General features: G+C 52.8%; 1 protein-coding gene across 9 annotated transcripts; it reads right to left on the reverse strand.

Moving 5' to 3' along the window:
• Positions 1-1063: 1063 nt before the first annotated feature.
• DNAJC16 (DnaJ heat shock protein family (Hsp40) member C16) lies at positions 1064-21744 on the reverse strand. 9 transcript variants are annotated; one of them, XM_020781117.3, is made up of 17 exons: positions 21630-21744; positions 21082-21154; positions 19063-19176; positions 17985-18178; positions 16316-16382; positions 14188-14530; positions 13283-13467; positions 13068-13172; positions 11745-11903; positions 9962-10092; positions 9145-9328; positions 7210-7392; positions 5455-5531; positions 5170-5250; positions 4040-4135; positions 3402-3569; positions 1064-2446 (listed from the first exon to the last, which is right to left on the reverse strand). In XM_020781117.3, the coding sequence occupies exons 4-17, from the start codon at positions 18149-18151 to the stop codon at positions 2044-2046; spliced, it is 2349 nt and encodes a 782-aa protein (XP_020636776.3). In that variant the 5' UTR covers positions 18152-18178; positions 19063-19176; positions 21082-21154; positions 21630-21744; the 3' UTR covers positions 1064-2043. The 9 variants fall into 9 exon arrangements, with proteins under 9 accessions (XP_020636776.3, XP_020636782.3, XP_072833883.2 ...); XM_020781123.3 differs by lacking the exon at positions 19063-19176; XM_072977782.2 differs by lacking the exon at positions 21082-21154 and having other exon boundaries at positions 21630-21713.
• Positions 21745-21845: the final 101 nt, after the last annotated feature.

Genomic DNA, 21845 nt, shown 5'->3' on the forward strand with positions numbered 1-21845 from the left:
CTAAAGCAGTACAACAGTGGAACCTGTGACTTTGAGAGGTGGTGAGCGCTCCATCGCTGGAGGCATTGGAGAGAGATTTAGATAACCCTCTGTCAGATCTGCTTGGATTTGGATTCCTGCCTTGAGCAAGTGGTTGGACTTGATGGCCTCAGAGGCCCCTTCCAACATGATTCTAGGATTCTCCTCACACAACAGAACTTGAAATCCCCAGAAAAGGGGATTTGGAATAGCCTTTTAAAAACAAGAAGGATGTTTCACAAAGCACACCCTGCCGTCAGCTGTGCCAAGGCCCTTGAGGGCTTTTAAAACGGGACGGGGTGGTAGTGGAATCTGCAAAGCAGGAGGTCCATGGGGAGGTCTGGGCTATTAGCAGGTCGGAGTAGAACCTCCATGTTTAGGGACAGTGCACCTCTGAGAAGCAGTGGCCAGGGCACTCCGGGGAGCGTTGCCTGCCGACTTCCCCGATTCCTCTGGCTCGGCTGTCGGGCCAAACGGAGCGGAGCTTAGACGGACTGGGGTTCTTGGCAGCCCATTCTAGCTCCTGGAGTTTGGACTCGTTTCCTCCCCCATCCAGGACACCGGCCAGAATCCTGCGTTTGACGAGGGTACACGTGTAGGTCCGTGATTTTCCTCCTGGTGTGGCAGTCGCGCGATTTGCTGCAGGATGAGGGACATCCGCGGCAACTCCTTAAAGTGGTGTGTCTCCCCTCGCTCCCCGTGAGTCGTTCCAGAGTCAACTCTGGCAACCGACACAAACTGGGAATCTTCCTGCAGAACAAGATTTACACCTACTCGTTTATGTCAGGAAGAGGAAAATGTACAAATTAAATTTACTGCAGAACTTGCCTTTCCTCTGAGGAGCACAAACATTCCCGGGGAAAGGACACCAAGGCCCCCATCTACCCCCTCCATGGCCCTGTGAAGTGCAGGAGCTCAGTGTAACTCTGTAAGTGAAAATTGACAGCTTGGAACTTGATGAAAAATAAAGGCTACCAAAGAACGATTCCCCACCAAGCTCTGTGCTGTTGTTGTTTTTCAGAAGTTCGCCTCAAAGCACTCGGACTTTCTGATCGCACATTAAAATAGTTTATTTTCAGTCGCAAGTCTGTTACGTCGTAAAGCAAAACCAAACCAAAACAGAGCCCGTGTCGGTCCACACATAAAAAATAAACAAAGGACAGTTTGCCCAATAAATTATTTATTCCCTACCCTGACAAGAGTATCAAAAGTGCAAAATAACCGGCTTCCTTTCAGACCCGTCCTCCTGGCTCGAGCGGGTGAGTTGCCACCCGCGTGGAAGTCGAGAGAAACCGCCGGAGCGGACTCGGCCCTCCCCTTGAATGCCCCTTTGCCAGAGGCGCCTTCGGGTGCAACCTAGAAAAAGCTCTCAGCCTCCTTCCCTCTGACAGGAGGCCGCTGAGCTGCCCCATATCACAGGGGTTCCCCCCCAACCTGGGGTCACACACACCCCCGTCCGGTGCGCCTGGACTGCCACTCCCAGAAACCCTGGGTTAGCCCAGCTGGTGGCGACGGCTCTGAGCTCCGGGGCAGGCAGAAGCCCGTGAAGGGCAGCATGATCTGAACTGCACACAGAAGGAGGAGCGCCCGTGAAAACAAATCCCCATCTTACTAAAAAAAAAAAAGCACAAATGAACCCTAATATGCACACAAAGGGTCCCCCCCCAGCAGCGAGGTGTTCATCAGAGCTGGAGAGTAGGCGAGAAGCAGGTGGGGAGGAAGCCAGAGAGGGAGGCGGGGAGGCAGCCCAAGACGGTCAGTGTTCGGCAGGGCAGCCCCTGAATGCTGAGGACCATCGGGTGCCCCAGGGAGGGAGGCCCTCCTTCCGGAGCATCCATGCCAGGCGGCTCGTAGGTCAAGGACTTGGGCAGGAGGCGTCTAAATCACGGGGCCTCTAGGAGGATTCCTCTAAAAAGCTACATACGGTCGATCGGACCCAAGGCAGCATTCTCCCAATGAGAGTCGTCCCCTTTTAATGTCTGCGCTGACAGATTTTCCTTCTTTTAAGGGGGGAAAAAAGGCACCTCAGTCTAGCGCCGGCCAGGAGGGGATATAAAACCTCTGCAAGGAGCCTTCTAAGAGCCGCTCCATCCACAAGGACAGTTTGCCAAGTTTGTTTTTCAGCCACCTGGTCTTCGGACTGCATGAGGAGGAGGAGGGCTTCCCACGGGCTTCCCCCACGTCAGGATCCTCGGAGCGCCCTCCTGGGAGGGTGGACCCTTCTTCCTCCGATCGGCGAGGCTTGAAAAGGCAGAAGTATTTTTTATGGCCATTCAAGGCCAGGACGTAGCCGGTGTAATCACGCTCCAGAAAGTGCTTGTCGTATTGGTTCGGGATGGGAGCTGCGTCCTGGGCAAACTCCAAGACGTCCTCAAGCCATTCCCGATGCTTGTCCAGGTTCAGGAAGGAGAAGTGGAGGCAGCTGCTCCTGGGGGAGGAAAAGAGGGGTTGGTTATTAAACTATAAGCAATCAACAATGTTATTTTGTTATCTGAAGATTCCAGGCCTGGTTAGAAAATAAATAAACTGTCCCTTGCTTTAGCACTATGGGGCAGTGCAGAAGTCAAACAAACAAACAAAAGAAGGAAGGGAAGCAAAGAGAGGGGGAAGTCAGAAAGGCAGGAAAAGAGAGAGGGAGGGAAAGAAACAGACAACACCACCCAACTATCAAAGCCCTCTTCCTTATCATCCAGTCAGGCATCAAAAGCCAACCTAAACAGAAAGGAAGTCTGATAGGGTGCAGGGGAGGCATCTAGGGAGTCCCACAACCATCCAGAGGGTTCTCTCCTGCATCTTCCCCAAATGGGCCTGTTAGGGTAGCCAGACTGAGAGAAGACCCAGCCCAAAGCCTGTAAGGTTTTAAAATCGGGGCAGGTTCCTCTTGGGGCACGGCCATCCTTCAAATAAATTCTGGGTACATTTCGGAAGGGAGAAGAGGAGGCTCTTCGGAAATGAAAGCGGCCCCTTTCCAACAAGAGAGAAGGCAAGACCACCATCTCCCCTTGGCTTCCAGAAAGGTCCTGACTTGATCAGAAGAGAACCAGCCCAGCCCACTGCACCCTGGCCTCTCCCCAGTGGGCCAGCTCCCTCCCCGGTCCCATAAGCCCTTGTGACAACGAGCGCCTTCCCAGTCCACTGGCAAACCGGGCCCGGATCAGGCCACTGTGACCACGCAGAGGGGAGCCACAAAGCTCCCTTTGCACCGTCAGCCTTTCCCTCCCGCCTTTTTGGGTATCCCGCCAGGACTCCCACTGCCAGCCTCTCCCCTGGACGTGTCCCCCTTTCAGGTTTTGGAAGCAGGCCGATCTTCTTCTGTCCCCGCCTCCACCCGCCCCCTCCAGAGTGCATGGCTGCTGTCAAAAAAGGGACCTTCCCATACACACCCGGTGAAACTGTAGACCTCCAGAGCAAACTTCTGCAGGAGAGGCGTTTTGGTGGAGCCGGAGAGGATCAGCACCACGTTCATGTGGCCGGGCCTCAGCCGCACCAGGTTGCTTGTGTAAGTAATGTCCGTCAATTCCGTCACCTCTACGAAGCCCTTCTTGGGGACCCTGTGCAGAATGCGGGGGGGGGGGGGAAAGGCAATGTCGGCCACAGAAAGGCAGAAAGGGGTTCACCCTGCCAGGAGCCCCTCAAGCAACAGGTTCCCCCCTTTCCTTTCTAGCATTTAAGATGCCAGTTTGGCAACTGGGCTAGCCACTGAGTTCACCAGGCAAGAAGTCACCAGGGGAAGGAAAATCCTGGTTCCAGCCAGGCGAAGCGAGCCCTCCTGCCAAGAGAACAGCCGGGCTCCTGCCTCCCCAGAGGCCACTCGGGAGGGGGGGGCTTTATGCTCGGCCATCAAGCTTGGCAGGATCAATTTGCTGGATCGCAAGCTCCTCTGGGGAAGGGATCGCAGCCCTCGCCAGCACCGGGTTCAAGCTCCTTCTTGCCCAGTGGCCCCGTGGCTTCCCCCTAAGCCACCCTCTCCCCGTCTCTAGCCCAGGGGAGGCAACCCCCACCGAGAGAGCCGAGGGGCCACCTGTTTTCTTTGGTGAAGCTCGAGTCGTTCTTCTCGCTCTTCAGCGGGCCGTCTTCCTTCTGGGGGGGAGGCACATCCCTCTCGTCACTCGAGTCGCTGAAAGATAGCCCAGAGAGCCTCAGGAAAGGAAAGGGGGAAGCCGCCCCCGGGCTTCCATGCCAACGGCTGAGAACCCCCCTTCTCTCTCTCTCTCTCTCTTGCTCTCTCTCTCTCCCCCCCCGAAGGTGGGCGTAGGGGGGCAGTTCCAGTCCCGCCCGGGGGGCTGAAACAGAGGGCCCTGCTCGACGAGCGAGAACCAAGTCAGGACTGGGGGGCCCTGGCAGCGTGTGGCCAGAGATGGGGTACGCTGCTCCCCCCTTTGGGGGATGCTGCCCATCGAGGCTTTGCCAGAGAGTGCATCGTCGGAGCCCGGAGGCGCTTCCGGCGCTTCACTCCTCCCTCCCGCCACCTCGTCTTATTGTTTCCATGTTGTCTTTTCCCTGGCTTTCCTTTTTCTTAATTTCAGTTGATTGATAAGTTGATTATTTGATTTTTTTTGGTACTCTTATTACGTTGCGGCTTTATTTAGAGTGTCTTTGTTGTTTTGCCAGGTTGTGAACTGTCTAGAGTGGCCTTGCAGCCAGACGGGTGGCACAGAAATTGAATAACAAAGGAAAGAAAGAAGTACACCTGAAGAGGGAACCAACCATCTTTTCCTCCCGGGAGCCTCCTCCTCTCCCCTCCTCTGTCGCCAGGCCAGGATTTCTGCAGGTCGAACCCCCCCAGCCCTTCACTGCCGTCCCCCCCGCCTGCTGAGTGGGCCAAACGAGGGGATCTCCCCCCTCCCAAGGTCAAAGGCATCTCCGTATGGGGAACGTTTTGCCAGTAGGTGAGCCTCAGCAAAAGGCGGTCTAAGTCTTCAGGATTGGGCCCTCTCAAAGCACACAGAAGCCACTTTGGGCAACCTAAAGAAAGGGGATCCCAAAGGGACAGACCAGGACCTTGGGGGAGCTGGATGGAGCCCCCAGCCTGGAGGTGCATCATATCTGCCACAGAGGATGGAGAGAAGCAGGTGGAGGTGGTGAGGCTGGAAATAGTGAAGAGGTGGCAGAGAAAGCAAGAAGAGATTGGCAGCGGGGTGGGGAGCTTACCTGAAAGCCTGAACGATCACTGTCCCAAATAGGATGAAGAGAGCCGAGAAGATCAGCGATAAGAGAGGCATCATTTCTCGCCTGCAAGGGAGACCATCAGTGAAGGCTCTGCTTCCCTGTGACCTCCAAAGAGCAGAGGGAAGGAGACCAATTTTGGGACAGGCAACCCTTGTCCGCCTCCACCACCGGCCCTTCGGGTTTCCCCCAGCACCACCACTATCCCGACCCTCGGGTGAGGCTGTCCTTAGTCGACTGGGGAGGCTACAATGCGGGCAGAATCCCTACCAGTTGCTGTGGAAGAGGCTGTCCCAGCAGTCCGAGATGTAACCGGCAGCGGAGGAGAGCCATCGGATGAAGAAAACCTGCAGCAAAAGACGGGAAAAGAACGATGAGGCAATGGCCATAAAGGAGCCTCCGCAAACAGGCTTTCCTTGCTGGAGCACAGCGAGCAGGAAAACAGTCCCTCCCCACCCCCCTCTCCCACATACAAGATTCTTTTAGGGAAAGGGTGGGCAAGCTGTTGTCTCTTGCTCCTGGCGGGAGCAAATAGGGTGCCGAGTCATTGAATCGTAGCATCACGGAGTGGGAGAGGGAACCATAAAGCCATTGAGTCCAACCCCCACTCAAGGCAGGAAGCCAGATGAAAGCAGATCTGATCGATATGGTGGCCCAGTTTTCTCTTGAAGGCCTCCAGAGTTGGAAAACTCACCACCTTTTGAGGTCTTCGTTTCCATCCTCGTATTGCTCTTAACAGTTACTGTATTTTTCCGTGTATAAGATGCCCCCATGTATAAGATGCCCTCCCCCACTTTTCTAACCCAAAGTTTCTTTATTTGCAAGAATGTGGAGGGGGAAAGCAATTTCTGCTTTCCCCTTCCACTTGGTTTGCAAAAAGCAGTTTTTCTCCTCCATGCTTTGCAAAGAAAATGGAAGAGGAAAGCGATTCCTGCTTTCCCCCTCCATTTTCTTTGCAAAATGTGGAGGGGGAAAGCTGCTTTTTGCAAAGAAAGTGGAGGGGGAAAGCAGGAATCACTTTCCTCCTCCATTTTCTTTGCAAAACCTGGAGGGGGAAAGCAGGAATCAAAGGTTTTTGATCGTTTCCCCCCCCCCTTACTTCAGTGTATCGAACAACCTTCAATTTTTCCTTTAATTATTTTAGGAAAAAGTGTTGTTTTATACATAGTAAAATACAGTAAGCAGTTTTCCCTGATAGTCAGCCGAAATCTGGCTTCCTGTTGCTTGAGCCCATTCTTATAGGTCTTGCATTCTGGGATCATTGAGAACAGGCGCTGCCCTTTCCTCAGACTGAGAGCCTTTCAAGTCTTTGAAAAGTACTATCATATTATCTCCCCTCAAGTCTTCTTTTTTCAAGGCTAAACATGCCCAGTTCCTTCCATCTTTCCTCTTAGAGCTTCATTTCTAGCCTCCCTGAACATCCTTATTGCCCTCCTCTGGACTCGCTCCAGTTTGCTGGCATCCTTCTTAAAATGAGGTGGACACAGTTAGTCATGTAACTGCCATCATCTTATACATTTTTAAAATACAGTAAACAAATTTTTAGAGTGGACTCTTGTTTGGCTCTCCCATGATAAGACAGAGAAACAACCATAGAAGAAAATATAGGTTTCTTCTCCGGCTTGTTGGGTGGAGAAACAAACCAGGGGAGCTGGTTTCTGTGGGGTCTGGCCGAAGTGCTAAGTAAGTCACAGGCCCACGCAGGGAGGGGCCAGCAGCAGGAAAAGCTCAGGTTTTCAGAGAACCCTGGCTTATGGTGATGTCTGGAGGCACTCATGGGCACCGGCTTCCATGCCATCATCCACGGAATCAGCTGGTCTAGAGGGTGCCTAACAGATTGCTTTCCAAAAGAACGGATCCTTTCAGTTCCAATTAAATTCCTCTCTCTCTCTCTCCCTAAACGGCAGGTGCCTTTGTCCGATCTGCCGCTGGAGAACCGAGGCCTCTTTTGAAAGGGGAATGCCTGCTTCATGTGGAGGCCCATCTCCTCCTCCCTCCAGCTTCCCCAATGCCCTTAACGCTCACGGGAGCAAGTTCATCATTGAGGTCTGGCAGGATGGTGTCCGAAGAGAGGACACCCGGGTCGGTCCTCAGCTGATCCAGAAGATCCAGGAGGACGAAACTGTCTTCTTGGCTGCCGCTCCAGGGGTCTTCCAGGGCTTGGTAGGCCACCTGGCCGGTGTCGTCCCGCCTCTCCAAGACCACCACCTGGATGGGAGGGAAGGAAGAAAGAAAGGGGACCACATCACCAGGGGCAGCGGGAGGGGAGGGACCCAAACATCATCAGTGTCATCATTAGCAGCAGCAAAATGAACCCCTCTGGGGCCCAGAGGGGGAAGGCTGCCAAAGAGCCCAAAGTCTTCTCCCAGTGGGGAGGGGAGGATGATTCCTTAGCTATTCTCTGACCATTTGGAGGGTCCCGCACTTTGGAACTGGCCTCCCAAAAGCCCCTCTTGGGAAAGAGGCGAATGGGAGGCACCACCGAACAGCAGAAGCCGTCAGAGCAGGTTGCTGCCCCTCCCTCCAGGCCTCCTTTGCCTGCCCTTACTCTCTCTTAAATAGACCAAAACTGGGGCCCCTCCCTCTCCCCCTCTTCTGGGCTCACTGAGAGCTGCAAGGCTTCCCAGGAGGGGTCAGCTCGCTGTCTATGAAGCCCCGGGGAGGCCTGCTTCTCCTTCTCCCCACAACGTGGTCTCCCCCAAAAGGCCAGGTGCTTCCTCAGACAGGCTTCTGCCCTCCACGGTGCTGGAAAGTCACTGGGTGGCCCTGGCCAAGGAGAGGACGTCCCCCTGCCTCCAGCAGGACCAAGACCAAGGCAGACGGGGGCTCAGGACTCAGCCCTTGGGAGTGGGGGATGATGATGCCTTGGAGGAAAGGGCACAGCCCTTCAATGACACAACACCGGCTGGCCTCCCCTGACAGAGAGGCGGAGTTGGGACTGCCGAGCCCCCTCTCCTCGCTCCTCTTCCCCAATGGAAACACCAATCAGGAGGAATTATGGGGAAGTCTCGCGAAGTGGAGATGCTCTCTAATCCCTTCTTCGGACAGAAGGCAGCTGGCACATGGGGGGGGGCACAAAGAGGAGGATGGAGGGTCAGGGAGAGGAGCCAAGGCGTCTCCTGACTCTCCATGGGCTGGAATTCGCCTCCCTTGCCATAGGGGTTTACCCATGTCCACACAGAGCAGCACCAAAAAAGCAAAAAAATAAAATGAAGACCCATTACAAAAACAAAGTAAATTATTCCGGTCTGAGATCGGCTCCTTTCTCCCACCCTCTTTGCACTGGAAGAAAGGGGATTCTGACTAAAGGTTAAGAATAACGTCCTTGATGGCCAGAGTAATTCAAGAGTAGAACGGACTCCCTCAGAAAGAGGTGGGCTCGTCTTCACAGAATCATGGAGTTGGAAGGGGGCCTCTAAGATCATCCAGCTCAACCCCCCACACACCCCGCTCAAGGCAGGCATCCCAATCAAAGCAGATCGGACAGAGGGTGGTCCCGTTTTCTCCTCAGTGCCTCCCCCTGAAGTCATGGCTTCCCTTGTCACACTGCTCTAGCCGTTAAGAAGTTTTTCCTGAGATCCAGCCTAAATCTGGTTTCCTGTAGCTTGAGCGGTATTTGCAAGCAGCTTTATAAGCAGCTTTTTTTTTTTTTAATGAGGCTGGACGGCCATGTGTCAAAGCTTCCCAGCTTTCCAGTTCTCTAATGCCTCCCACCCGAACTGCAGAAGGGAAACAGCCCAGCTTCCAGTGACCGATCTCCAGGCCATATGACCTTGGAGGGTTACGTCTAACCCCAATTCCCAGTTTTCCCATTTTGATTTGAGCCTCTTCTCCCTCCACTGCCACTTTCCCTTGATACTCCTGCCGCCTACCCAGAAAAGCGGGACCTAGATGATTTCAAAGTGAGACGGAACTAGGCGGCGAGACTCATCTGGGCTGGAGGACGGGAAGAACACTCACCGCTGATTTCCCCCAAAACTTTTCATCGTCCGTTAAAAGAGTGTGGACAAACACTCGCTGATAGTTGCTGTAGACGTGGACGAATCTCAGGGTGTCTTTCGTGTTGGCCGTGGCAAAGGCCAGGAAGGCTTCGTAGCTCGGTTTGTACTTCTCTCCCTCCCCGGTAATCAGGACCACACAGTACCTGGAACAGGAGGAGGAAGAAATCAGTGCCATTGCAGGAAACACAGGAGACTGGCTTCTGCCACTGGAGGACACTGGAGGCAACCAACCCAGCAAAAGCAAATACTTGCAGGATTATCAAGTGGGACGGACTGGCCGACAGGAGTTTTGAAGCAAACAATGAGTGAAATCCCCTCTCTGTACGTGACTTGAAGCAGGGGTCTGGCACACTCCGTTCCACCACCTTCCCCTTAATGCCCCCCGTAAAGCGGGAGTGAGAATCACGAAACCCACCAACCCTGTGCAGCAGCCCCCACCCCCCTGGCCGAGGCCCTTTTGCTGGCCCGTCTCCTGATTAAAGACTCTCCCCTCCCCACCATCAGAGGAAACAGGCCTCAAGAGGGCGTGAAACCTGTCTTTGCGAAGGTGTGGGCACCCCGTGTGACGTCTTGCCAAGTGCCACTCTTGGCAACCCTAGAAGCGGCTGGGTAGAAATAAAAGAGGGCTGGAGCTGGCCTGCCGGGGTCCTTGAACCGCCCCGGGTGGATGCCTCCCGCCTCGGTCACAGGAGAAACCGGCTGGTGCCATCACAGGGGCCCTGACAAGCGTCTGTGGAGTGTCACCCCACACACACCAGCCCCCCCCCCCCACATACTTGCGCTGCCTGTGGGACTTCTTTGTGGGGCACAGCTCCTGGAAAAGCTTCTGGCTGGTGAGCCGGGTGGCCAGGAGGAACTTGTTCTGGGAGAGGAAGTCATCCATCAGCTGCTTTTTCATGCCTCGGGCCTGGAGAAAAGGGGGCCACGGGGAGGGAAGGATTAGCCAACCTCCTCCTAGGGGAGAGACCTCTCCGAAATTGGCAAGATACTGCTAGCGCCTCCCAGCAACCGCCGTAGGCCTCCTCTCGTGCCTTCCCACAACTCCGTCGAGGCGGCAGATCGATCCATCCATCCGTACTCAGAGACAGACTCTACCCGGTGGTTTGAGGTGGTCAAGCCAGCCCCTGAAACCGTCCCCACTGAACGGGGACCCTAAGGGTCAGCGACCTCCGTGGCATCCTGACATCAACAGCCCTGCTCAGGTCGGGCACATTCAAGGCGGCGGCTTCCTTTAGGGAGTCAATATATCACATGGATGCATGCCTATGCGTGCGAGAGGCTACGCACAGACACAGATGTCCCATGACCTGACAAAACCACCCTCCGTCTGGAGAGCAAAAACCTCCCCTGTCACAGACTCATCACCCTCAGCTGCCTACAGAACGCAGAAGGTCCCAAGAAGGGAGCAGCTGGCAACGGAAGCCTCTTGTGGCGGCCAACGACTGGGCACAGTCCTCAGCAGGGCACTCCCAGCGATGGCCCCGCCGGCGTCGAGGGTCTGCAGAGGGCCACTCAGCACCGCCTTGCTCCGAGAGGGTCTGCACGACACCTTGGTCTCTCCTGCAAGGGCACCACCGAAGAGCCTCCCGGGTCTCTTCACGCATTGCTCGGAACACCCGCATTCCCTCGGCCACTCTACACATCCCCTATTTTCAGGATGGCTGACAGGGCCGGCCTGGCATCCTGGACAGACAACCCAAGAGGCTAAGAATCCTGCCACCGGGATTCAAATCCCATTTCTGGCCACGGAAACTCATTGAGGCAGGGAAGGCAATGGGAAACGACTCCGTAAACATTTCACATACCCTGAGAACTCCACAAAGGGCGCATGGATTGATGTGTCTTTATGACACAAGACAAGCAGACCAGCTTACAGCTTTCTGCAGGCGTTCACGGCCAGTTAACTAAAACTCTGAACAAGGAACGCTGATGTTCCTCCTGCCTTGAGGAAATGGGTGGCAGCAACCTTCTATTTGATTTGATTTATTTTTGGCAGCCCTTTATCACAAGAAGTTAGATACCAGCCACTTGAAGGCCAGAATTTGCTAACCTGGTACAATACTATATTGTTATCATAATTTGAATTGATTCAGATAGTCAGTGCTCAGTCTATTCATTTTATTTGACTTCTAGTGACTCTAACAGGGCTTCTGACATTGAAGGAGCAGTTTGACCAGGTCCCCATCCTCAGTGAGCTTCCGTGGCTGCGCAGTGAGTCGGACCCTGTTCTCCTCCTAGTCCGCCCCTCGACCCACAACTCTATACGGGTTAATTGGAATTCCAGGAAGGCAAACCTCATGGCATTCCTATCCGTTATATGCGTGCCACTTCTGGGGGGGAGGTGTGCAGCCTGGAGGCCACGGCTGACTCCCACCTTTTTTCCCCGGGGGCCTCCAAACCACAGCCTGAACCCCACTCCCCAACACAGCACAAGGCCGACCCAGCTAGACGTGGGTTTTGGACCCAATTGTCCTCTGGGGGAGGGGCAGACGCGGTGAGTACCAGGGGGGCCTCTCCTCGGGCCCTCCTGTTGAAAGCAGGGCAGCTGCTGGGCGGTACCTGGACGACGTCCGCCGGTTTCTCAATGTTCTCTTTGAAGACCATCATTGTGGGGGTGTAGACGTTAATGTTGTACTGGCTGGAGAGCTCCTCAGTCCCGCGGAGGCCCACGTAGATGTACCCAAAGGAGAGGTAATCCCGGTAGGCAAATGCAGTCAGCTGGGAAGGAACAGGAGGGCGGACAGAGTCAGGCCAGGTTGGGAGGCTGGGGTCCCTAAACAGTCCCCACCCCCAGCCTTTCCGGCAAGACCAAACACGTTGTAGGGTTGGAAGCTGCGGGGGGCCGAAGGAAGGAACTCTTCCCTCAGAGGCAAGATTCAGGAGATCTCAGGATCCTTCCCCCGCCCCACTCTTTGCTGACCCCCAGAATGCAGACAACACCACCTCAGCCCCGAGGAACACCTTGCCAGACACCGCCAATACATCAAAGTGGGCGTTTGCTACGGTTGCAAGAGTAGGAATGCAACGGAGGCCACTTCTTTGGCCTACAGTGTCCATCATCCACACCCCGCACGGCCACGGGCAAGGGTTAGAGGCCACTCCAAAACAAACAAACAAACAAACAAAAAACAAGACAAAAACAAAAAAACACACACATGGGGGGGAGCTCCTTTTGAGGCCTCCAGGCAGCAGCAGAACTGTCTAAAAAAGCCCATTGACCCGCCTCTGCCGGGGCGCGTTTACAGCCTCCCAGTGATCCACCAGGGGGGCCGACGCGTATCTCCCCGATTCAGAGTCTGGAACTAGTCGACAGGATTTAATGGGCTGACGTTAAAATCTTTTGACTTTGGAGCAGAACGGGGGGGGCAGGGGCGGCAAGCCAATCTGACGCACACAAGGAATAATATGTTTGGGTATTTTAATGTTCCTTCAGAAGCCCTGATTTCTCAAAAGGAGGCGGGGCTCCTCCTGATGAACACGAAGGGAACAGTTGCTCCCACCAACCACTGTTTTTCAGCTCAACTCTGTCACTTTCCCAAACCACCGGAAGATCCTCCCACCCATCCACACCCAGGGGATTCAGCTAAAAACACATGGGCTGTTAAGCCTGCCGGCTAGCTCAGCAAGTCTCAAGCAGCGCAGCCCCACTGAATCCCTGGTGGGGCTGACTCACCAAATCCCCATGGATTCAGTGGGCCTACTTTAGCTGCAAGTTAGTACACAAAGCAACAGGATTTCAGCCACTGAGTCCTTAGAAATGGCCTCTGCTTCCAACGGTCAGTCTCAGAGAACTGGCTACAGGATCCTGACCATTTCCCCGAGAGGAGCGTGGCTTCATTAAAGGCCTGGGGAACTGAACTCCGGCATGGACGGGCTCTGTACCTTGTAGAGGAGCGGCACGAGGGGCATGTGGTCAAACAGAAGGACGTGGGGCTTGTTCTCCTTCTTCCAGTTGGACAGAAACTGAACGTAGTTTTTATCTGTGATCTTCAACATAAAACAGGAAAGGAATCAGTCTCGGCGCTCAGAAGGACCAAGCGTCCCCCAGCCGAGTGTCAAAGAAGCTCAGGCAGGATCAGGAGCTCCTGATTGATTACCTTCTCAACGAGATTCCCCGGAAGGAGGCCCTCGACAAACTGGCGCAGATTCTCCCGAACCACTGCGTTGTGGAAAAAGGTGATCTTTCCGTTGATAAGTCCCAGGATTGACGGGGTGCTGTGGGCTCCCAAGTGGTGGGCTAAGCGTCTTTCGTAACTGGCATGAACGACGCCAATCCCCACGCCTGAAGGATAATAATAATAAGTATTATTATAATAAGTATTATTATAATACCACCATATTTTTCCGTGTATGACTATACTTTTGTCTAAAATCTTTAGAATGAAAATTGAGGGTCGTCTTATACACGGAAGTAAGCTGAGGAGAGAACAAAAACAAGTGGAGGGGAAAGCAGGGATCAAAGCGATCCTGCAGCGCTTTGACCCCTTTCCCCCTACACTTGCTAAGTCCCACTTAGATTTCTTAATTTTGGATTAGAAAAGTGGGGGTCGCCTTATACATGGAGGTGTCTTATACATGGAAAAATACAGTAAAAAATAAAATAAAATAAAATAAAATAAAATAAAATAAAATAAAATAAAATAAAATAATAATAATAATAATAATAATAATAATAATAATAATAATAATAATAATAATAATAATAATAATAATAATAATAATAATAATAATTAGGTTGTGACTTATGAAAACCCTAAAGCACTTAAGCACTTCCCACTTAGCACTTTGCTGACGCGAGGCAGTCCCACAAAGAGGAGGGTGCGCTGAAGCCCCACGGCGGGTCTGTTGAGAGGGCCTGGAGAGAGGCTGCCCCGGGAGGTCGGGACATGCTCTTGCCCTGGAGGCCTGCTGAGGTTGGGACCTCCTTGCAAGCAACGGAATGGCCTCATGGTTTGCCAGTCCCATTAAAACCCGTCCCCCTCCCCCCCGTCCCCTCTTTTACCCAGGGCTTCGAGCTCCTGCGCCACCTCCTTCCACACAGGCTCGATGTGGATGCAGCTGAAGCACCAGTCGGAGGTGATCTTGATGAGGTAGGGCTTCTTGAAGCTGTCGGGCACGACCTCGTTGACGTAGTGGGAGAAGTGCAGCAGGTACTTCTCGTCGGAGGAGTCGTGGCGTTCCGGGTTGAACCCGAAGTGGAAGAAAGACTCGTCAAAATAGAAGCTTTCGTGGAAGGGGTGGAAGGGGCGGTGGTGCTGGTGCTGCTGCTGCTGAGGGTAGCCGGGGTTTTCACTCACATCGCCGTAGCGGTCAAAATGTAATCTCTTCTCCTCATTGGACAGGATCTGCCAGGCACAAGCGGGAACTGTGAACAGCGTCTCGTACCCCAAAGGTGAGGGGCCGTTTTCTGCCCAAGAGCTAAATTCAATCTCAGAAAAGCTCCCAGAGGTGCTTTTCTGAAAACATCTGTACAGTTTTGCTGTCCTCCACACTGACGCGCACAGGGACGGGTACGCCTGTAAGAGAGGCACCTGGGAAGCCCGACACCCAAGCCTCGGATCTGAGTCTAGAGTCACTTGCCCTGCTCCCCCCAATCCGTCCTTCTTCCGGGAAGGCTTGGGACTCAGGACTCAGACCCAAAGGCTCAGACCGCATAAGCGCTGCCCGGCGGGTCCGCCGACAGAGACGCAGAGCCAGCAGGCTGAGTTCCCTTTCTGTAGCTGCGCAGGAACCAAAGTCAAAGCAGATCGGGCAGAGGGCGGTCCCGTTTTCCCCTGACGGCCTCCAGCGTTGGAGCGCTCGCCGCTTCCCCCTGAGGTCAAGGGTCCCGTTGTTATACTGCTCTAACAGTTCACACATTTTTCCTGATATTCAGCCTAAATCTGGTTTCTTGCAACTTGAGCCCTTCATTACCTGTCCTGCACTCTCTGGGAGGATCCGGGAACAGATCCTGCCCCTCTTCTGTAGGACTGGCTTTCAAGTCTTTAAAGAGTGCTATCCTATTCCCCCTCTGTCTTCTTTTCACAAGGCTAAACATGCCCAGTTCTTTCATCCTTTCCTCCTAGGCAACACTTCCTCTAATTTTCTGGAGCATTGTACCCAAGCTCCATGCCTTGTGCATGTAGTTCAGCTGCAGCCAAAAGCAAATGGGCATTAATACTTTCTCGGCCGCACTGTGCGCGTGCGGCTTAGAGGGAACGTTGCTCCTAGGGCTTGGTTTCCAGCCTTCTGAGCCTCCTGGTTGCCCTTCTCCAAACTTGTTCCAATTTGTCAGCATCCTTCTTCAAGTGTGGTGTCCAGAACTGGAGACAGGACTCAAGATGAGACCCGCTGAATAGAGGGGAACGAATACCTCACAGGATGTGGAGACGCTGCTCCTGTTCATGCAGCCTAAAATCGCATTGGCCTTTTTTGCAGCCACATCACACTGTTGGCTTATATTCAGCTTGAGATTTACAACAATTCCAAGATCCTTCTCCATGAGTCAAGTATTCCCCATCTTGTAACTGTGCATTTAGGGCCTTCCCTTCCCTTCCCCTTTGCACTTATCCCTGTTAGTTTTATTCTGTGTTCAAATTTACGAAGGTCTTTTTGAATGTTGCTGCTTTCGTTGAAGGTATTAGCTGTTTCACCCAATTTTGTATCATCTGAAAATGTTTAAAGTAGGGGGAGAATTTCAATGATATGTCATATTTTTTCTGCAGCCTATGTTTCAGCTAATGGGTGGGGTCTGAACATGGTTATGAGTCATTTGGTGAGAAAGGTCAGATTACTCCTAAACAGGTTTGAACTTGCTGATGGGTTCAAATGTAGGGTGCAGAGAAAATGTGAAATGCCATAGAAATCCTCCCCCTATTCATAAGCGTTCCCTACTTTCTACTCATTAAATAAAAGTCAACTTCACACTTCTGGTTGTACACAAGATGCTCCATTAGACAGATGTTTGGTTTGATCCTGCAGACCTCTCCTCAGTCCTTATATACCAGGGCAGCCTGCAGCTCCCTGACCGGTTTTACTGAAAAAGAACACCCATTTCCTGAAAAACCCTTCACATAAAGGCTGCTTCCTGAACAGAACACTGACCTTCTCATGTCCAGAACCTCCAGATTGGAGAAAAAGTGGTTCCCTACCTCGTAAGCCTTGCTGATCTGTATGAACTTATCCTCTGCCCCCGGGTCCTTGTTTTTGTCCGGATGCCTGAAATGCAAATCAAGGAAGACCATCATCAGCAATGCAGCCAGCTTTCGTTTAACCACGTGGGCAAGGGAGACAAAATGGATACTAATTAAAACGCAAGTCGGAATGGCTTAATTTGTTTGATGTGTCAAATGGGTTTATTACAAACGGCTTATTTCCGTGGCGGCGGCAGCTGCACAGGGAGAGAGCTATGATTTGAAGGGGGAACATTTTGTCGGCAGCAGAGTCAACGCGGATGGGAAAGACAGGCGAAGAATCAGAGCCAGAGAGGCAGAGCACTAAAGTCCGAGTGCTTCGGAAACACAAGCTCTGTGATGTGTTTTGAGGCGTCTTCGGATGATGGCTATGACGCAAAGAGTTTTTCAGACTATGGCCACCTATTGCCTTGCAGTGACAAAAATCACAACAGCCTTTAAACTGGAGATGGGAGACCATTTTTCCTGTCACAGGGCGTATTCTCCTGGGGGCCATTTGCCAAGAGGCTAATTCAGAAGCAGAATATATGTGTGTGTGTGTGTGTGTGTGGGTGTTTCCCTCTGGGCCAGCTTCCCCCCCCCCCCCCAGTTTCTGCTGCTTTCCCAAGCAGGTCCCTGCAAGCAATGTTTATGCCTTTATTTGTCACAAGAATACTCCAGTTCCCCTCTGAGCACTCAAGAGGGGCCACCCCCTTCCCCTCTTTTCCATCAAAGCCACCACAGAGGCAAGGGAGGGACTTGGCCAGAGGCATTTGGATCCAAGGAGGAAAGGGACGCCCAACAGCTGGCCAGGAGTTTAGGCCAGAGTATCTCCTGCTGCACTCCCCAGCCCCCGAAATGCCAAGGAATGGGCCTGGGGGTTCCGGCATGCCAAGCAGCTGCTGGGCGACTGAGCTCATGCCCTTCCCTTCCCTCTACACTTCTTTGCCAAGGGAAGAGCCTTCCCATGATCCCTTGTGGCTAGCCATGCTGGCTAGGGCTCATGGCATCTGCAGGCCAGCCACTCTGGGCGTTGGCTCACCGGTTGGCTCTCGCCTGCCTTGACACAAGCAGCTGAAGCTGAGCCTCCAAAATGGGCGGGAGACCCTTCTGGCCCACCAAGGCTGGCTAAAGGCCATTGTTTCGCAGCCCAGGGGGACTCTGCTAGGCCCCTCCTCACCCAGAGTCTTTAACCTGGGAGATAATCAGGACCCGGATGTGGCCCCTTGCACAGGCAAAGGGGGTGTCCTGCCACCCCATTTCTTCAGGGCCCCCTCTGCCCTCCAGCGCTCACCATCCTCCCCTTCTGGATCCCTTCACCTTTTTGTCTTCTGGGCTTCTTTATACCCGTTTCTCTCCTATGACCGCATTCTTCCTCCCTGTTCGCTCAAAGCATCCATGAAATAGCCAAGCAGAGCTCAGAACAGATACTGGGGGGGGGGGGGGAGAGCAGGGCAGGTGCTATAATTCCTGCAAAGCCCCAGCCAGCAAGGTCACTGGCCACACTAACAATCGGGGGGGGGGGGAGGATTCTGGGAGTTATAATACAAAAAAGGGCACTTTTCCAAGCTCTGCAGAAAAAGGGAACTTTTCTATCTCAGCAGGTCCCAAGAGGGACACCTGGAAAGTCTCCTTCTGATTCACTCACCACTCCCGGGCGAGTTTCTTGTAAGCCTTTTTGATTTCCGCTTGGCTAGCTGTCCTGCTGACTCCAAGGATTCGATAGGGGTCAAAATCGATGGCCGATAAGATCTGGAGGACCAGGACAAGAAACAGAACCACGAGCAGGCAGAGGCTTATGCGCTTCGTCTCCATGGTGCTTCCTGGAGGGGGTGAGACAAGCTGGAAGATGCAGAAGACAATGTTAGGCACTTGGTGGCCGAGAAGCTTCAGGTGGCGCTGTGGCTTCAGCCCCACCTCCCTCCCCCCCAAAGCACAAACGGTCACTGCCCTCGTCTCCCCTCCTCAAGGTCACCCCATCACCACCGGACTGCAGGTCTAGCTTTCAATCAAATTGTGGCAAATAATGGCTCATGGGCCAAATTCCTTGAATCCACTTTGGTCCACTTCCAGGAAACTGGAGAGACCGGCCCAGTGCTTCACATGTGCCCTGGGAAACAGGGCATCCACTTCACAAACCGACAATAACATCTATGTGGAACTCCAAAGCGATAACCAGATGGAGCACATTTCCAGAGATACATGGGTAGCAACTGATGGCACCATTACGGCTATATAAAAAGCACTGAACATTTCCCACTGGCATTTTCCACAGATAGTTCTACTTCAAATTAAAAAAAATGTTATATGTTGTCAAGTCAGAATAAACGTATAGTGACCCTGATAGAGCTTCTAAGGTTTTACCAGTTCTACACACGAAGTGAGCTTGCATGGCTGAGTGGGAATTTGAACCCAGGCCTGCTAAGGCCTAATCTGGCCCTCTATTCACTACACCACACTGAGTATCTTTTGAAAAGTGTACTGTTCTATAAAACCAACCAGTTAAACTATGAAAACTTTCTAAATTGTAGTTTTTTTCAGGTGATGTGTAAAACTGTCTGAGTGTTGTAAAATAGCATGTAAAATATTACCATTTCCTTGAATCTTAAGACCTAAATGAATGGCAGGGGATATTATAGTAGAATTACTATAGCTGAAACCCAGCAATAAGTCAAAATTAAAGTAGGCCCCCTGAATCCATGGAACTTATGGAGGAGTTGACTCACCAAATCCCCACTGATTCAGTGGGATCACTCACTGTAGCTCCGATTTAGTCCTGGAGCTCAGCCATTCTCTGAAGATGCTGACAATTAAAATAATCCCTGATATGTCCAATTTACCTGAATGTAAAATAGGAAGGATATTTAAAATACTTGATTTGCTGAAAATAAAATCTGAATATTTGTACAAAATTTTAAACTAACATGGCATTTCCCCTCATTTTGCCTATAAGCAAACTATGCTAAAACGTAAGCCCCAAGGATACCATCAGTCAGACAGTATCTAAACACTGGGCAAACTTTTACATGTTTATATCCACCCGCAGAACACAATGGGGGTAAATCACACTAACTAGCTGTGGTAAGTTAAAAAGTTGGTGTAGCCACGGCTTGTTGTGCATCAAGTCACATGACTCGGGACTAACCACAAACCCCATGCCAACTTCTCCTCTTGTGGCAATTTGCCAACAAGCTCTGCAACAAGTGCATTACACTGGTGTAAAACAAAATCTATAGGATTTTAGCCTCTTCCTTAAAAAGACATGGATAAAGGATAAATCAGGACCCACTTGAATCAAGGCACTGAACAAATGTTCCAGCTGAAAGCTTTCCGGACAACCTAAAGACACTGAAAAAACCTTGTTTAAACCACAAATAAAGGCTCATCCCAATTCAACTCATGAGGACTTGCTTCCAAGTAGGCAGGCTGAAAACTGCTGTGGAGAGCTGCAAAGCTGAAATCATTGAAAGTCAGGCCTATTGAGCAGGCAGGGATTTAGGGCTTCTTACAGCCTTAGAACTGCAGAGCTGGGCATAACTGGAGCACAGTTACAGCCATTTCCCACCCCTACGCCTGCATACACAAATGAGGAGAGAAACCAAAGATAGGAGATGAGGCCAGAAAGGGCAAATCTCATCCCAAGCCCAATACAGAGCGATCCTTTGGCTACTGTGATCCAGAAGAAGAGAAAGTGAGCAGACTGTAGCAAAAACAAGCCAAGAGGATCTTGTGAAATAATAAGGGCTGCCAGAATGATCCCACCCTAGAGAATGGGGGGAAGAGACCCTCCCAATAATAATAAGAGAGATCTGCTGGGAAGCAGGAGCCTTCGCCTGCCCTAGCAGCCCTACACCACCTGCAGAACCCTACGGCTGGCTATATGGCCGCCGTAGTTTGGTGGCTTAGTGGTAGGTCAAAGTTGGCTTTGGATCTGCTGGAACCAAATCTTCTTCATCTCCCTGATGTGGGAGAAGCGGGTTTTTTGGCTCTGTCCACATATGGCGGGTTGATCTCCTTCCCAACATCCTCGCTTTCCATGGGACAACACTTCAAATTTAAAGAGCCATTAGGTTGAAAGTCCCAGCAAAAGAGTGGCCCAAGCTGGCAGGGAACTTCCTGCCCCCCAGCTGTTGTCCCAAGGCTCAGCGGATACTTATGGATATGAAGCTCTGGAATGTGGAAGTCCTGATTCTACCTGAGGTGGACAAAGGCAGGAAGTCCACGCTCAGTAGCACAGCAAATGTTCTGCAGGCAGAAAGCGCCAGGTTTGAGGGCACAGCCCCAGCTCAACCTGTCTGAAAACATAAAGGGAAAAAGAAACCCTGTATAAATCTGTCTGCTGCTGACTTTAGCGCTCTCACTACGAAGTAAGGAAAGATCCAAAGGAGATTAAAGACAGACTGCATTTCATGATAAAAGGTCTGGTCAACACACCAGAGACTTTTCAAACACACTGCATACAGGAACCAGCTTCCCGAGGGCTGGGATGGTGGTGGGTTACTGGCAAATGCTGGCTAAGCGACAGGTGGTCATAATGCAACTCTTTCCCCAGAGGCAACCATTCTGCACAACCATTCTGCCAATAGACCTGAAGCTTTCTGTCCTCCTTGGGGGGGGATTTCACAAAGCAGGCCGTCCTTGGCAGGAGCCCAGGCGCTGTTTTGGGATGCCAGGCAAGGGCTCCATCCTTGGGCACCTGCATAACCCTCATGCACGCCCCATGAAAGCCCGAGGTCCAGCTGTACCTCTCTTAGGCGGAGCCCAGGGTCCCAGAAAGAGGGTGCCAGCTTCTGGATTCAGCAAGGCTCTTCATCAGGGCTGGAAGGGAAAAGCAAAGGCCACGGGAAAGTGGGGTGGGGGAAAAGGGGGGAGGTTAGTGATCCATCTCGGGCTGGCACAGCCAGGCCACACGCCCCCTCCCCCCTCCCCTGGCCACTGAGAGCCACGCCTGGACGACCACGGAGGACACACAGGTTACCCCCCGCCCACGCTCAAGGGAGAAACGAGGAATGGGGCCGAATAAGGGAGGGGAGGAAAGCCCGAACCCCAAACCTTCCACAGGCCTGCCCTCCTCCCCCCCCCGCTGCCGGTCCCCCCCCCGCGAACCCTTGACCCCCTTCCTTCCCCCGGACCAGTGAGAAAGACGGAGGGGGCTAGAGCGTCCTCCCGACACCACCACCCCACGGTCAGGTGGCTACTCGAGGCATTTCCCTGAGGCGAGGGGTCACCTCAGAGGAACTGAGGGGGGGGAGCCGGAGGGAGAGAAAAGCCGGCGGGTGGCCCCCATAGTCACCTGGGGCTCTCCTGTCTGGCCCCCGACTCCACTTCCGGCTCTGCGGCCCCGCCTCCGGCCGCCGTCACTATAGCGACGGCGCAGCGAGTGTTCACTTCCGGCGCTGGATAAGCCCCGCCCCTGTAGATGACGGCCCGGAAAGGCCGGCTGCGAGGGAAGGTCGCTATGGCCGCGGTGCATTCTAGGAAGCCTGAGGCGGGAGGGGCGAGGAGAGGT

The sequence above is a fragment of the Pogona vitticeps genome, chromosome 7 (genome assembly GCF_051106095.1).
Source record: "Pogona vitticeps strain Pit_001003342236 chromosome 7, PviZW2.1, whole genome shotgun sequence".
In the NCBI taxonomy this organism is placed as follows: Eukaryota; Metazoa; Chordata; class Lepidosauria; order Squamata; family Agamidae; genus Pogona; species Pogona vitticeps.

Excerpts from the sequence above, each read along its gene's own strand:
- DNAJC16 (XM_020781123.3), bottom strand. The coding sequence starts at position 18,151 with ATGGAGACGAAGCGCATAAGCCTCTGCCTGCTCGTGGTTCTGTTTCTT. Across the intron at positions 16,383-17,984 it reads AAGAAACTCGCCCGGGAGTG|GCATCCGGACAAAAACAAGG; the intron begins GTGAGTGAATCA and ends TTTGCATTTCAG. Across the intron at positions 13,173-13,282 it reads CGGGGAATCTCGTTGAGAAG|ATCACAGATAAAAACTACGT; the intron begins GTAATCAATCAG and ends TTTATGTTGAAG.